General features: G+C 47.4%; 1 protein-coding gene across 4 annotated transcripts in view; it reads left to right on the forward strand.

Moving 5' to 3' along the window:
* The first annotated feature begins 635 nt into the window (after nt 1-635).
* Nucleotides 636-16,134, forward strand: part of Kalrn (kalirin RhoGEF kinase) — a 597,009-nt gene continuing 581,510 nt past the window's right edge. For 2 of the 4 annotated variants that reach the window (XM_013114480.3, XM_040750870.1), the window contains exon 1: nt 636-1,062. In XM_013114480.3, the coding sequence (XP_012969934.1) occupies nt 990-1,062 (73 nt within the window). In that variant the 5' untranslated portion in view covers nt 636-989. The remainder of the gene's footprint in view (nt 1,063-16,134) is intronic. The other 2 variants (XM_040750875.1, XM_040750876.1) reach the window with 1 other exon arrangement.

A 16,134-nucleotide genomic window follows, 5' to 3' on the forward strand; every position in this document is an offset into this window, starting at 1 on the left:
TGAAGTCCAGCCTCTAGGGACAGGGCAGTCCGGCTTGGGGACTGAACTGGAGGGCTGAAGGAGGCGGGCAGGCAGGTTCGGGTTCCCAGCGCGCACCTGGGAGCAGGGTGGGGCGGGGAGGTGGCGGGACCCGGAGCGCAGCAGAGCCGCGTAGCGGCCGCAGAGCCCCCTGCGAGCCCGGAGAGCGCCCGACGGCCCCGCCCTCCGCCCTGTGGCCTCGGCCCGGGCTTTTCCTGCGGGGCTCAGGAAGCCGGCCTAGGGCGCCGCGAACAATAGCTCGGGCTGAGCTCCGGGAGGGAGGGCGCGGGCCTCGGGGAAGGGCGCGTCGCACCGCGGGGTGCCCGCGGCGAGGCCCTGGACCCGCGGGAACGTCCCTGCAGCTCGGCGCTCGCCCGGTCATTGTTGGCCTGGACCAAGAGAGCAGGAGTCCGGGAGGAGCCACTGAAGCCTCGGCGGCGGGAGCCAGAGGGGGAGCCCGAGAGCTCGTGAGCCAGCCAGGGAGCCGGGAGGGAGGTAGCAAGAGAGAGAGAGAGAGGGAGAGAGAGGGAGAGAGAGCAGAGCGAGGGAGGGAGGAGGTAGGGAGACAGGGAGGGTGGGAGGGAGGAGGAAAAATAAAGAGGAGAGAGCAGAGCGGGGCTGAACAATAGAGACAGGCGGACGGGCGAGGAGAGCCAGCTGCCGCTGCCGGGCACTGCGGGCGCGCAGGCAGCGGGGACCCCCGGCCCGGGCCAGACAGCAGGCGGCCAGCGCCCCGGGGAAGGAGACCATGGGGGAAACGGCGACAGGCGCCCCCAGCCCGCCGCGCGCCGCCGTCTGAGGAGGCTCGGAGCCCCCCAGCCGCAGCCCTCCGCCCCGTGCCCGCGCTCCGAGCCCCGCGGCCACCGGCTCAGTGGCCACGGCCACCGCGCCCTCCGCCCACCGGGCGCCGCGTCGCCCTCGGCCCCAGGCATCACCGGCGCCCGGCTGCCCGCGGACGCCCTCCCCCAGTCATGAACCCCCCGGAGGGGGCAGCGGAGGAAGGGGGAGCCGCCGACTCGGACGTGGACGCCTTTTTCCGGACAGGTAAGGTCAGGCAGGGCTCCCGGGGCTGGGGAGTGAGGACGGCCGCCTCGGACAAGTTTGGGGACCGCAGGCTGCCGCCGGGGCGTGCGAGTCAGAGGTGGCCCCCCGCAGTCGTCGGGGCTGGAGTTGTGGAGATTCACGTTGTTCTGGCGGTCCTGGCTACGTTTTTGGGAGGGCGTGGGGGCTGGGCGCCCCTCGGCGTTCACCCCAGTTGCGGGAGTCTGTGTTGGGGAGGCAGGAGGCGGTCCTCTCGGGCCGCCTTCTCCCGGCGATGTTGGATCACTTTGCAGCGCGCGCGGGTTCTAGCTCCGGTGTCCCGGCCCCTCCCTCTGCTCCCCACTCCCACGGTGCCTGTCTGTGGGGCTCCGAGGTCGCCCGAGGTGCCCCTTCTTCCCCCCAGAGCCCGGAGCCCTGATGTGCATAGAGGGGCAGCAGGGGTCGCGAGGCGCTCAGGCTGCAGACTGACAGGCAGGAGCCAGGCGATGAGAGATCCTGCCGGGTGCGTTCGGGGAAGCAGCGTCTGGGACTTTTGACCGGCTGGCTGGGAGAACCTCGGGCACCTCGGACCTGCTCCCTGACCCTTCCTCCAGCTTGGGGAACCGATGAGTTGTACCTAAGAATCGCTCATTTCTGGAAGTGTGAGTTAGCTAGCGTCCCTCTCAATACACACCCACCAAATCTTTGCTTGCCTGCGGCGGCGCGTGGAGCCTGGGTTGGCTCTCCAGTGCTTTGCGCCTCTGCACCTCGCATGCAGCAGGTCTATAGCTGCTCTTGTTCACCGGCTCCACCGTCCCCTCACCAGAACAGACACCCTCATCTCCTACCACCTGTAGCCCTGTTTCAAACATCTCCTCACCAAGGAGTCCCCATCTCTTTTGTACCTGTAGCTTTCTCCAGTTCCGTTGTGCAGTTCCCCAGCTCCCCACATGTCTGCAACCATTTTGTCTGGAATCTTTGTCCCAAGGACTCTGATAAGTTATGGATGCCCCACGCATCTGTCCTCCCTTTGGGAAAGTTGGATCAGAGGACATGAACTGGTGGGGGTCAGGGGTCAGGTTGGCTTTGCATCCATTTGTTTCCTAACACTGTTGCTTTACCCAGAAGGTCCACTCTAAGGAAGGGAATGGGGCTCTTTGTGGGGGAACTTGTGGCTTTGGAAGTCAAGATTTAATTGGCCCATATGGTCATCTCTAATTAGTCTGGAGAGGAAAGAGCTGGAGGACAGGAGTCCATGCCAGGGTCTGAGGAAGGGGGAAAGGCTCCTGCCGTTCTTTCCTGCTTCCAGGGCTCAGCCTGCTCTCCTCCCCCTTCCCTGGAGTCAGCATTTTCACTTTCTGCCTTCCCTGTCTCTCTTTTCTCTCCTGCTCCTTGATCCTCTCTTAGAAACCGAAGCAGGGATTCTAAAGAGGTGCCTGACTGGAGTTTATAACCCCGAATCTAGGGAAAGAGGCTCTGGAGCTCTGTGGCATCCAGACACTCACAAGGAGGTCTACCAGACCCCACTTGCATCCCAGCCTGGCCCAGCAGCTGCATTATTTTCTTTTGAACCTCTGGGGGGGGGGGAGAACGCCGTGGTGTGAATTCATAATCTTCCCTCTCCTTGCTTCTCCTCTTCTTTTCTTCCTCTCCTCTACCTGCTTTCTTTTTTGATAGGCATTCATTTTGTAGCTTCAAATTCTAGAGACATATTAATTTATTACTTTCCTCCAAACAACTCTTAACTTACACTGTCTAAAACAACTTACATTGTCAAAACTTAACTTACATTGTCTATGCTGGTTTCAAATCACAGGGTAAGACTTGCACTGGGGTCAGTTTCCTCTGCACAGCATCCCCGCTTGCTTCAGGGAGGTGGTGGTGGCCAGGGAGGCTAGACCTCATGTGCACTTTGAATTAGAGACAGTTTAAATCCTTCATTCATAACTCTGCAAATGCTTGATGGCCTATGACAAGCTGTTAAAGGGGTAAGTCTAGAATAGTGCCTTCCTGCCTTATGACCCTCTGTGTCTGCCTCTTGACCTTCACCCTACCTGCAGTCTGTCACTTGTTGGGGATTCTTAAGCCTGGAAAGACTATGTTTCTGAATCTTCTCCCTTTTGATTCATGTCTTCTGTGGAACATAGCTCTGTACCTGGTTGGCTGGCTGAATTATAAATTTATTCAACTGAGCAACCAAGAAACCATCAAACAGATTGTTCAAAGTTTCCACCACCAGGATTACCCCCTTCTTTCTGGTGGAAAAATTTGCATGTAGAAAGACCAGACTGGCAATTACTTTGTCAAAACTCTGGCATACTATGTCTCTAATTAGGCATGATTTAAATAATTTAGTCATTTTACTTGTTTGGCTTACCTGCTTTCTGAGTATTTGGAGTTTTTAGTCCTTGTGACCAACTGATTAAATGGGATTCTCCAATCTTACTTCTTTGCACTTACAAGGCTACAGAGTCTGCACTCCATTCCTGTACACTATCCTGTAGTATAGTATAGATTGACAAAGTCCTGTCTGTCTTCCTAAGAATTCTGTTTCAAGCTTGAGAAAATATGTTACAGGTTTTTAATTTTAATTTAATTTTTTACTGGTCATGGTTGTAAGGCAGCGAAAGGAGATCGGAAAGCTCAGGACTAGGACAAGAAACTATTGACCCATAAGGATTTTTTAACACCTACTAGGAATCTTCTGCTGTCCAGGGTGCTGTGGGGCATAGGAGAAATATTCAAAGTGAGTTCTGTCCTCAAGAACAGATTGCTAAGGGTTAGGATGCTGTAAGTTAGAGTTGCCAGAGCTGGAGTAGGTGGAGCCCAGGGTGGTTTTTGAAGCTGGGAAGGGAGATTGAGCAAAGATAAAAGGACAGGACTTAGGGGAACCTGGGCTGACTGAGGGGAAAGGGTGGGTTAGTAAGGACAGGAGCAGGGTTGGTTAAGTATAATAGAAACAAATGAGGAGGTCTGAGAGCTTCTGAAGAAGAGTTTGGACTTGATTCAAGGGAGCCAGGCAGTCATTGCCAGTGTTTGAGCAAGGGCACATCATAAAGAAAGGAGTGTTTGGGAAGATTAGTCTGGGGAAAATTTTATTGGTGAAGTGAAAAAAAAATAAAGGTAAGATCCAGGGAGATGCAGTGGTCATCCAAGGCTGAGGTGGGGGCTGGGGAGCTTGCCCTCTGTTGCTGGGAGAAAGGATGGGGAAGCAGGGCTGACTTTGAGAGATGCTGTTAGAGGTGGAAGTGCTGTTATTTACTGACACCCAAGGATGGACAGTGTCCCGGATGACTGATGTGGGCTGGCTGAGGATAGTAGGCAGGTGCTTTGTGTATGCTTATTTATGAGGGACTGACTATGGACATCTAAGTGGAGTCATTTTGGAGTTGGATATGTGGACCCAAAGCAGGGGCAGGAGTGGCCGCTCTCATTTGGAAGGCTTGGCGTACTTGAAGCTTCCAGACAGAGTGGGAGGAGGGAGAAGGGAATGGAGATCTTCCTTTGGAAATGGCAGAAAGGAGTCTGGATCCTGGAGACCTCAGGGAGTCTGTGTGAGCTCTGATGTGATGATGGTGCAGACAGGCTGAGAAGGAGGAATAGGAAAATGAAACCCTGGGAGCCGACTTTGGGGACACAGGATCAGCAGGAGCGCTTAAGGTGGGCATTTGGGGTGACAAGGAGGACATGGTCACTTGGAATGTATCAGCAAGAGACAGTGTGGAACACTAGTGTCGGGAAAGGAGCTTTTGGTTTTTGTCATCGGTGGTTTGGGGTGACAGAAAAAAGCTTCGGAGAGGAAAACCAAGACTTGAGAATGGCTGCGTGGGATCCCAAAGATGAGACAGAAGAGTGGGCTCTGCAATACAACTCAGAGCTGAGCTTTGGAGAGCAAACGAGAAACCTCTTTCTTTAAAATGCGAAGGCATGTCTCAAAAAAAAAAAAAAAAGGAAAGGCATAAAGGCTAAGGAAAATGAAAAGAAGTTGATGTGAGGACTGTCCTATGTCCAACTTTCTGTTAAGCTGTGGCTTCTGCATCCAGACATTTGAACTGGAAAGATGTTGTTAACTGGGCTTTGGCTAAGCTCTGCTCAGCTCTGTTTGTGTTTCCAACTCCCAGACCACCTTCTCCTCTTCACTTTCTCAATTCTGTAAGTGGCATCTTTTCTTTCCCAGTCACGTTTAAAACCTTGGCATTAATTCATGGAATTTCTCTCCTCTAATAAGGCTTGCTGCGTAGTCCTACATAGTTAGCCTGTTGCTCATCTTCAGGGTGACTGCCTCAGGCCAGTCCTCCATGGACTCCTTTCACAGCCCCCTTCTCATCCTTCAAACTCCACCCCTGTCTGCACTGTCCCTGAGGTTTATGTCGCTTCCTGAAACACTTTTTTCATCTTGTACCATTGGGTTTATGAAACCCACAGTAACTCCCTGGTGCCTACGGGTCAAGTCCATACTCTGCTGCTCAGTTCTAGCTAGTTTCCCTTTCCACTGTCTCAGAGCATCTTGACTCTTACTGATTCATCCCTACCCCACTCCGAGCCCCCAAATCCAATACATTCTTCAAGATTTGTGTTCAGCCTTTTATTGAGAGTGCTTACAGTTTATGATTGCCTCTGTAAAAGCCCCAGTGTCTATATTTTTCTCACTGCATTAGTGGCATTGTGTTATTGTTTAGCCTTCTCCTATATGTAGGACCTATTTCCCCATCAAAATTCTGTATTTTGGGGGGTAAGTATAAAGTTTTTAAAATACTTCACAATTCTTCAAAAGTCCCATCTCCTTTAGAGATATAACAAACTTGGCCAAAATGTAAGCCATGGTTGAATCAAGGTGATGGCATGTCCCACTCCCCCAGATAACAATGTCATTCTGTCTGTATAAGAAAACAAACCACTCTCAGTCCAGATCTTGGAAAAGGAAGACTTTGAAATAACAGCACACTCTGTGTGCACTTCTTTGACTAAATATCAGCACACAGTCTGTACATTTCCATGGTACCTGAAAAGGGAGAAATTCTCTTACCTATTTTTGCAACCAAGGAGTACATCTACTTTGATGGTTACTCTTGACACTTTACAAGGCTAACATGATGCGCAGTGTCTTAGTTAGGATTTCTATAGATGTGGTAAAACACTGTGATCAAGAGCAGCATGGGGAGGAAAGGGCTCATTTCAGGTTACCATCCCAATCACAGTCCATTACTCAGGCAAAGTCAGGACAGGAACTCAGATAGGGCACGAACTTGGAGGCAGAACAGAGAGCTTTCTGATTTGCTCCTCCCTGCCTGCTCAGTTTGTTTGCTTGAACACCCCAGGGGCCACCTTCTCAGAGTTGGCACTACCTGCCCAGAGGCTCTACCACCCACACCGGGCTGGGCCCTTCCACATCAATCATCAATCAAGAAAATTCTCTACAGACTTGCCTGCAACCCAGTCCTTTGGAGGTGTTGTCTCACTTTAGATTCCTTCTTCCAAGATGACCTGACCTTGTGTCAAGTTGACATAAACTATCTAGACTACTCCACTCAGTGCTTGTTGTATCTTGTAAATTCTTTTCTGCTTCCATTGGTCATCAATTGGACATTTAGTCATGCCCTTGCTCAGGAAGTTCTGGAGGAGTATTGAGAGGACTTTGTGTTTATGGAGAGAGAATATTGTATTTTAGGTAGGCGATGTTTACAGTAATCTATTTCAGGATATACTGATGGCATCTTGGTCTACCCCTGTAAGGTCGTGGAGGCTGGACTTCATCCTTGGATCATCAACTGCCAGTGAGACAGTTATGGGCAATTTTGTCCAGCTATATTTGATGATCATTTATGGGAAGACAGGAGATATTGGGATGAACTAGAGCTACAAAAAGAAGTGATGTTACAAGTATGAAAACTGGTCCTGCTTGTGAATCTTTGACCCAGAGAGAATGAGCGAGGGGTTTTCCTTAGACTTTGGAGAACAAATCCTTTTGAGGTTCTTCCTGGTTGAACTTGGGTTTTATATTTAGAGTTGGGCCATATAGGGATAGCACAGTGGTTCTCAGCCAGGAGAAATGCTGTTCTCCACCCTAGAGAACATTTGGCAATATCTGGACTTATTTTATTTTTTTGGTTGTCACAACTCATGGGGCAGTTTGCTGTAGGTGTCTGGTTGGTAGACAGGGCTAGAGTGCTGCTAAGTATCTTACAGTGCACAAGAACGAATTATCCAATCAAAACCTGTCGTTAGTACTGATGGGGGAACCCTGGACTAGCCAGAGGACCCTGAACCTTGGATCAGATAAACTCAGCACTAACTAAGGGCTCACTCTTGGGTAAATTACTTGCTAATACTCATCTTCAGGAATTCTGCAACATGGGATTAATGCAGCTTGTTTTACTCTTTGAGAAGCTTAAGTAGAAAAAGGGTATATTGTTGGTGGGGTATTGTTCCTGCTTTTTTAGTTGTGCAGTGGGAACCTCTGGAAGGCTGCTGGGTAGAGTTTCCCATGGACGGGAGGGTGCCAGAACAGCAGCATGAGGGAGGCAAAGAGTCTTGCCCACCCATGGATTCAGAAGGCTGACTTTAGGCCTCAGTGTTCTTTCCTTCAGTCACTTGTTCGACAAATACACATTGAGTATCTACTGCAGTCATATGCCATGGAAGTGTATAAAACCATTAAAGGAAAGACTATAGAGCAGGAAGGGAAATGGATATAAATATAAATATACTCCCTTTGGGAGTACTTGGACTTAATGGGCTGAAAGGGGAGAAAAAGTCTGAGGAGGAAGGTCATGCGTGAGAGCTGGAAAGCAATCCTCCTGTTTGCTCCCTGCTTATCTGAATGACTTGTGCGTGTGACTTTGACATCTACATAGGAAGTGGATAATACTCTCTTCAACCCCCAATCCCTTATAGAATTGTTGAGAGACTCAGATAAGATACAGTGAAATGTCTTTATAAGGTGTACAATGCTATCCAAATACCTGCAGATAGTCATTTCAAACGGAACATTCTGTTTCTCTAAGTGCCTCTTCCGACAAGTAGTGTCTTATTTAGTCTCACCGGGAAGAGAGATGATCTTAATCATTCTTCCTCCCAAGGGAACTGGGTGGACCATCCTATTACACAGGTTAGGGCACTTCTGTTTTTAACTCTGGCACAAAGGAGTAAATGTGTCAGCCCCCTGTGGCCCTCCCCAGGCTCTGAGCCACGTGGCCCCGTGCTGCTGGCAGGAGCCTGATGACAACAGGCTGCCTTGCTTCTGCTGATCCTCAGGTGGGTGCAGAGAATCGGTCCCTTCCTGTTCCTTCTCTGTTTGTAGTTCAGACTCTTCCTGCCACCCCTTTGCGTGGATGAGTGGCAGTAAAATAACTAGGAAGTGACTGACAGTCGTAGAGTTGTTGGATCAATAGAGCTGCTTGAAATCGTGTCTGCTGAGGAGCAAGGGAACAGAAAGTATCTGCTGGGAGGACAGAGGTATTCATTCATCCAGGAAAGAAGAAACTTGGAGAATTAGCTTTGTCTCCTCCCCTTCCACCCCCATAGTGTTATTAGAAGTGAGCTAGGTACTTGCTAGGGAACATGAATAAACAAGGAATAAACAAGCAAAGGAGTGAAAAAGTGGTGGATGATCTGTATAGTTTTGGGAGTGGTTATGTCTTCAGCTGGCTCTAGAAAGTGTTGCATTCCTGGGCTGAACAGTAGTAGGAGATATGAACATTCATGCTCAATTGGCGACAGTCACAGTCTAGTCCATGTGACCCAGAGGATGCAGGTAGAGGATCAATGGGAGTTGAGACTCAGAAGTGAATGGGGACCATATTGATTGATTGATTGTTTTAACTCATGAATTAAAGCATGAATGTTTTGCATGGAAGGCCAGTGAGTTGGCTCTTCCTGCAGTTGTTTGCAGAGTTTGTTGATTTCTCTTAACATGGGCAGTGGTTTGATGAGAAACATGAATCTGGGAGCCCTGTGGAATTTCTCTTAGAATGGAGAAAGAGGATGCTGGCTGGGGAAAGGTAGATGGATCACCGGGGCATCATAGGAGGGTCTGAACTTGAGACACAGGTAGACATGGAAAGGAGGTGACTTTGTGGAGGTTAAGCCTACAGGACCTGACAAGTTGGATGAAGAGGTGTCAAGGAAGTCGGAACTAAAGCTTCGAGGCTCAGTGACTGGGAAGATAGAGGTACCCTTGGTGAAAGCCAGGAGTTGGGAAGATGGGAAGCAGCTGTGGGGACCAGGAGGAGAGGAAGGATTTGGAAAAATTTCTTAGGACATGTTGCATTTCAGGTGTCAGTGCATAGCTAAAGGAAGTGTTGATTCAGTAGGCGAATATCGAAGGGAGTCTGGAGCCTTGGAGGGAGGCCAGAGTTGGAAATATAGATTTAGGAGATATCTGAAAGAAGTTGTGTCTGAAGCTATCAGAATAGATGAGGTAATAAATGAAAAGCTTACATAGATTTAAGGGCAGAAGGCCAAGGACAGAGCTGCAGATTGAATGTGAAGGGCTGGAAGAGAAGTAGGAGAGAGTAGCATTTAGAGGAAAGCAGGTGCTCAGTGGGGTTTGGTGTCCGAGGCTGAAGGACATTGGACTGGTTCTTTGGTCAGGGAGACCATTGGTGACATGTGAAATTCGTTTCAATCCGGTATGGGGAGGTGGAATTAGAATTGCAAGGGGAATGGAGAGTGAGTGAATGGGGAGGAAGTGGTGGGAGTGCATGTAGATGACTCGTAGGAAAGGTTTGGCTGCAAAGGGAAGGTTAAAAATAGTGAGGTAGCTGGAGATGGGGAACAGACTTGACGGGAGGCTTTTTTTAGGTAAGGAAGACATGTGGATACCTGGGGTGAGGAAGAGGGAGAAGGCACACCAGAGGTAGAGAGTAAGTAGGGAAAGAGAAAAGCAATTGATGGAGGAAGGTTCTGGATCAGCTGGGATATCTGTTTTGTGCTGTGTGGACTCCAACTTAGGGCCTCAGGTGTTCTTCACAAGCGCTTTCTACCACTCAGCTAAATTTCCAGCCTCAGCCTGAAGGGGTGGATCTCAAGATCAGCTGAGGGGTCTCCTTGGTCCATAGGAGGTTGCTTCCCTCTTAGGGACTAGAGGGAAGTCACTGGTTAGCCAGGACACCAGGATACAAGTGCCTGGTAGACAGCGCCTGCATGAAGAATCTCTCCCTTGCAGGGGTCAGGGATGTGTTATCTCTGAAGCGGGTGGTCTGGATGAAGTGGCCCTCTGAGGCATTTGGACAGAAAAGCTGGGATGCAAGGATGCTGGGATGGAGGCCCCAAATGAGTACCTCTCAAGTGGATCTGCTCTGGGTCCTGCAGAATCGCCTTCTATTGGAAATGAGCCAGCGAGGCAAAGTGGATGGGGAGGAGTGAGGAGAGTAGAATGGGAGTTGACTCAGGCCAGGTCACTGGGCAGCCACTGTAGGGTTTGGGCCCTGGCACTATGGGATAGTACCAATCAGAGCTGGTGTCTGCTCATGGTGCTCCAATTTCCTGGAGGCCTAGGATATCTAGAAGGAATCGGAGCAGAGATCACAGCAGTATCCCACACACAAGGAAGATGTCACAACCTTGTTGTTGTCCCCAAAATGTTCCCTCTAACTTTGTGGGTATATAGAGCATTTTACAGTTATATTCATGTTGTAAGTAGTCATGTAGCAATGTAATATGTTTATATGTATGAGTAGTGTGACTAAATTACATATATAACATTATTGCATTGCTGGCTAGATGAATCCCTTTATATTCGAAATTATGAAAATTATAGCATTTAGTAGGCCCCTCCCTCCCTCCTTCCTCCCTCCTTCCCTCAGTCTGCCCTCCTCTCTCTTTTTCTCCTTCTTTTCCTCCCTTCTTTCTGCCCTGCATCTCTCTCTCTCTTTCCTTTACTGTGCAGAGGTAGGTAGGGGTGTTATTTTTAAATGTGGTATTGCATTTATTTCAGGCACAATATGCAGGGACAAGGGTTGTGGTTAAAATCTCCATCTTTTACACTCTTACCCCACAATCCAGGGACAGAGGAGGGGGTAGCAGGGGCACAGTATTGAGTTGGCAGCTGGACAGTGAGCCTAGAAGGGGTCTTGGAGGCTGACAGATGGTTAATTGGATGTGACAAAGGGGGCTGAGAGGGAGGGGTCTAGGGCTCCTGTGGGATTCCCATCTCTGTCTACTTACTGTTCTGTAGAGGGGGGTGTGGGCAGGGAGGAGCTGCTCATCAACAGTTGGAACAGGAGATTGGCAGACTCCCTGTTGGGGGTTGTGGCTATTGAAGATGCTTCGCTGGAATAATGCCACAGCTTTAGATGAGAGGTAAAGTACAGGATCCCCTGCCTCTTCTCAATACCCCGGTGCACTGGTACAAGGCATGCTCGGATACTGTGGTCTGAGGACATGCTTGACCAAGTATTGGATCAGTGCAGTTTCTAGGACGATGGCGCATCATGTGGTGACAGTACAGGGATCGGCATCCTCACCTGGTTGTGTGCGCAGAGGGTTCACTGAACAGGGTTCACCAGAGTTTAAATGGATGAAAAGGTGGTGAAAATGAACACAGCCATTCAGGGAATTTGGTGGTGAAAGCACAGAGAAAACTTACTTGGTACCAAAAGGACATTTTGGGAACACTTGGTAGTATTATATATTTTTAGTTACAGATGTGTGAAATTTTAGACTTATATGTGTGATTTTATGTACACATACAAACTTTAATAAAATATTTTAATAGGTTACCAGGTCTACTGAGGTCATCTTTTTTTTGAAAGCAGAAACCCTTTGAATGTTTGAAAAGGACACAGGAGGCAATGGTAGACCCTGAACATGATAAAAGGTGGGATGTCTGTGGGGAGGCTATCAGCATGGGTGTCAGCTTCCACAACAGTCAGAAAGGGATGAGATTCCTGGGCAAAAAGACTGGTTCTGGAAGGGATGGTGACCACTTCTGTGGTCATGTGGGAGTCTAGGTGGGTTCCTGGTCAGAGGCTAGAGCTGTTACTAAGCTGACTTGAGCTGTCTTTGTGCATGAAAACCAAGATCAAGCACTGAGAGATGCTTGGGAAGAGAGGGGCCAGACGGGTCTTATTCTCTGGAAAAGGAATGAGAATGCCTTAAAGAGATGCTCTCTCCAGTGAGGTCAGAGTGGGCCAGTATGCCAGGGTTCTGTGTGCTGATCAGTTCTCTGGGGTCTGGGTTGGGAATAAAAACAGGATTCCTGTATCTCTGGCTGGTGTCTTGGATGAGAAATCTCGGGTGAGAATAAGGTACATAGGATACTTGTTTGGATACCAACATCATCACAAATCCTTATAGAAACTGATGGCTTGGAGACTGTCTGGAGGCCGTAGTTTGGAAAATGCTCTTGTCTGCACTCAGCAGCTGTACTGTATATACATATACATACATTTTGCTTTGGACTTTTCTGTATTTTCAACGCCCAGCTGAGTGTCTCACAGATAATAGTTGCTTAACTATTATTTGTTGTCCTGATTTTTCTTTATTTCTTTTTTTTAAAGCTAATTATTGGTGTGTATGCCATTTGGGAGTTACTCAATACTGTGCAAAGGAAATAAAAATCACTTTGTGGACAGGCAGTTCTACCTTAAACAAAAAGACTTATAAAATCAACACTGGGGTGTAGCTATTCGTTGAGTCTGAATTAGTCAGAGGGGATCCTTTGTAACACTTGATTATAAATATCCACATATTTCATAAGCACTGGGAAAGGAAATAGAGATGCATTCTGGCTTTTTTTCTTTTTTTAGGAAAACCCCAGTAGGAAAGTACAAATGTGCAAATGGATCCCCTTGTCAGTACAAGTGTTATTCTACTAGCTGCTGAGAGAACTGCTAAACATGGCAGCTCGTGGTGCTCTTCCTTGGATAGTTTATGGTCTTGGATTAGGGAGAAAATATCCAGAGATCAACAGAAAGGGAATTTCATGGATGCATTAGTTCACATAATGTTTTTACTGTCATTAAGTTAAACACATTTAAATAGGACAACAAAGGTTCATTTAGAAAGATCAGTTTTAAGGTATCCCTTTATAGAACACTTTTTTTTCCCGTCTCAGGGTTGTTTGCAGTATCACTGTTACTATCCTGCTGCTTACCATAGAGCATTTAGACAATACAATGAAATGTGAGGATACAAAAGCTGCTATAATCCCAATTACCCAGAGAACCCTTGTTTGCTAGCTTGAGATACTTCCTTTTGTTCTTTAAGTCCATCTTTTGCTTTTGATTATTGACTTAAGATGAAAAACAAATTGTGGAGTGGCAGTTAGACTTTTTGTGAATGAAGTCTTATTCCACTTAATTAAACATAAAACATGTTAGTACACATGTATTTCATTGTACAAAGTAAGACAGTCATAGGCCACATAACCTTTGTATAAGGATGGGAACATAGAAGACTGCTCAGTTGTGTGAAAGAGTAAAGACACTGGTACTTAGTGTAGTAAAAATATTTATGTAGAGCAAATATACAGGGCATATGATCTCTTCCCCCATAATGCTTTGATGACTCTAATAGATGTGTCTGTTCCATATATAAATATGTGTTTACATAAATGCACAACTTTCTTTTATATAACAAAAAGACATCATGCGATGTCTGATATTTTGCAAATTGTTTGTAGCACTTTATAGTCATGGATAGTTTTCCATGTCAGTATATCTATTTCTGTTTTATTTGTTTTAAGAACCATATCACATTTTGTAGTGTGCTATGTTGTATTTACCATTCTCCCAAGGACAGGCATTTATAACCCAGATTTTCCATGGACTAGTACTTTTTTTCCTTTCTTCTCCTTTCTTTTTTGGGACGCGATTTAGTTCAGACCATACTAAGAAGGGACACTCATTTTTTTTTTCTTTTCCTTTTGATCCTTTCCAAAGGTGACTAGGACTACTGTGGGTTCTGGATGTTTCTTCTGCTTTTATCCTCAGGAAAGAGGGGAACAACCTGTCCTTGTTGTCCAAAGACAACTTCCTGTGGTATGCTTAAGGATGCTTTGTTAGTGGCCTCTTTTACTGTGTGCATTAGGTAAATTAAGAGCCAGTTCTCAGTTAAAATTAGCCCCCAAAAGTCATTGTGGGCTTCAGTGCATTTTTTTTTTGGTCTTTTGAGACAGGGTTTCTCTGTGATTTTGGAGGCTGTTCTGGAACTAGGTCTTGTAGACCAGGCTGGTCTCAAACTCACAGAGATCCACTTGCCTCTGCCTCTGCCTCCCAAGTGCCGGGGTTAAAGGTGTGCGCCACCAGTGCTTCAGTGCATGTTAAGTCTGTTGCTGCAGGCATCAAAGCGTATATGCAAATGAAGTTGTCATGCAGGGTTGTGATTCAGGAGACCCTAGTCTCCATTCCTCTCTACCACTAACTATCCCCGTGAGTTGGCCAAGCCTGTTCATATTCCTGTCTTTACAGATGAGATCTCTCTTTCCTCATCTGAAGAAAGAGGTCAACATACTTCCCTGCCATACCTCATAGGAACAATATGAGATAAAGGAGGTACAAGGAAATTGCTTTGGAAAAACAAAATTGCTGACTCCACGGGAAGGGACTTTGTTAGTTCTTCTCTGGGGTCTCCTTTGGCTTTGAGTGTGGGTTGAAAGCTGAGCTAGGGGACTTGGATAAGAGTGACAGCTTGTTCTATACTCAAGGACTGACTGCATTTTTTTTAATGTCTGGTAGAAAATTGGCAGCAGTAGAGATGGAGTGAAATGTTTCGTGATATGTTCTGTTTGCTTTTGCAAGAAGTGCTCACAGGAGATAAAGGCTGGTCTGCCTGTTGAGAGCGGCCTAGGGGTTCCTTCTGCTGGGCAGCAACATGGCTTCGTTACACACTTACTTCTTATTACTCAGCTATGCAAAGAAAATGCAACTCTTAATATTTCTTAAAGTGGAGCTGATTCATATGTTTGTACCCAACTTTTGTTTGCTTTGTAACAGTACTTTATAATAGTCTTTTCTCAACTAGTCTGTTTTGAACTAATGCTTTGTTGAGATTTAACTGTTCAGTTGCATTGATCCTACCTCCCACGCCTATCACCTCTCTTCAGAACAGGGTCTAGGCGCAAAGAGGTGCTCATGGTACCATGAGAAATTATGGTAGTGGTGGGGGCAGGGTCACAGTGCTCTTGTTGGCTTCCCCTGCTTTCTGTACAGAGCCGATCTGATCCTATCGCCGGTATGGCTGTTGGCAACGGTGTGGCCAAAGTGTTCCTGTGTGGAGAATTGTGCTGATGGCTGGTACTGAAATTGAAGTCCTTACTTTTTGCCTATGGAATCAAAGTCCTTGTATGTCACAGACATTTGGAACAGACCACAGGCTTTCCTCTGGTCTGTGGGGTGGTGTTAGGGAGGCAATCCTTGGTCATTATCCTGTTATACCTATTGGGCTATTTCTAAAGCTGCCTTCCCTCAAATTTGACTAGAGTTGAGATGGTACTGTTAGCAAAGGAGATCGAGACCCTACTATCTGCTCTAGATAGAAGTGTCCCACATTCTCCAAATGCTGGCGGAGTACTTCCCTGTGTTCCTCATTACAGGGGACCCCTGCATGTTGCTTCCTCAGTACTCCTTACTTCTGGTTCAAAGTAACTTCACTGCCTGATCCACCCAGGCTGTCTTTTGGTATGTTCATAGGAGTTTAGTTATTCAAGCTGCAAACTAAAAAAAATCCTATCCCGGGTATCAACAGCTGAGCATTGACATTTTGTCTTTGCCTGCTGCTGTAAGTATCCTGAATTTCCCTGAGGCAAATAAATGCTTCTGCTAGAGCAAGGGGGAAGTTAAATATATGTAAGGACATGCAAAAGAGGAAAGTATATAACACTTTAAAAAGTATTCCCCAAATTAGACATGATTTGGGAAACAAAGGTTGAGAAATTATGCTTCTGACTTTCAGACTGCATTGCTGTGGGGCCCTTCTATATACATGTGTGAGATTATGCCATGTAAACATTCAGGGATGTGGTGGGGTGGATTCTTCCAGCAAGCATTTAATGAGCTCTTGGTACATAGTCTGTGCTGTGTACAGAGAGGTACAGCAGTGTTCTTGGTCTCAGGAAGGATGGAGTGCTGAGGGATGCCACACAGAGCTGTCTCA

The sequence above is a fragment of the Mesocricetus auratus genome, unplaced genomic scaffold, assembly GCF_017639785.1.
Source record: "Mesocricetus auratus isolate SY011 unplaced genomic scaffold, BCM_Maur_2.0 Super-Scaffold_100008, whole genome shotgun sequence".
Taxonomy (NCBI): domain Eukaryota; kingdom Metazoa; phylum Chordata; class Mammalia; order Rodentia; family Cricetidae; genus Mesocricetus; species Mesocricetus auratus.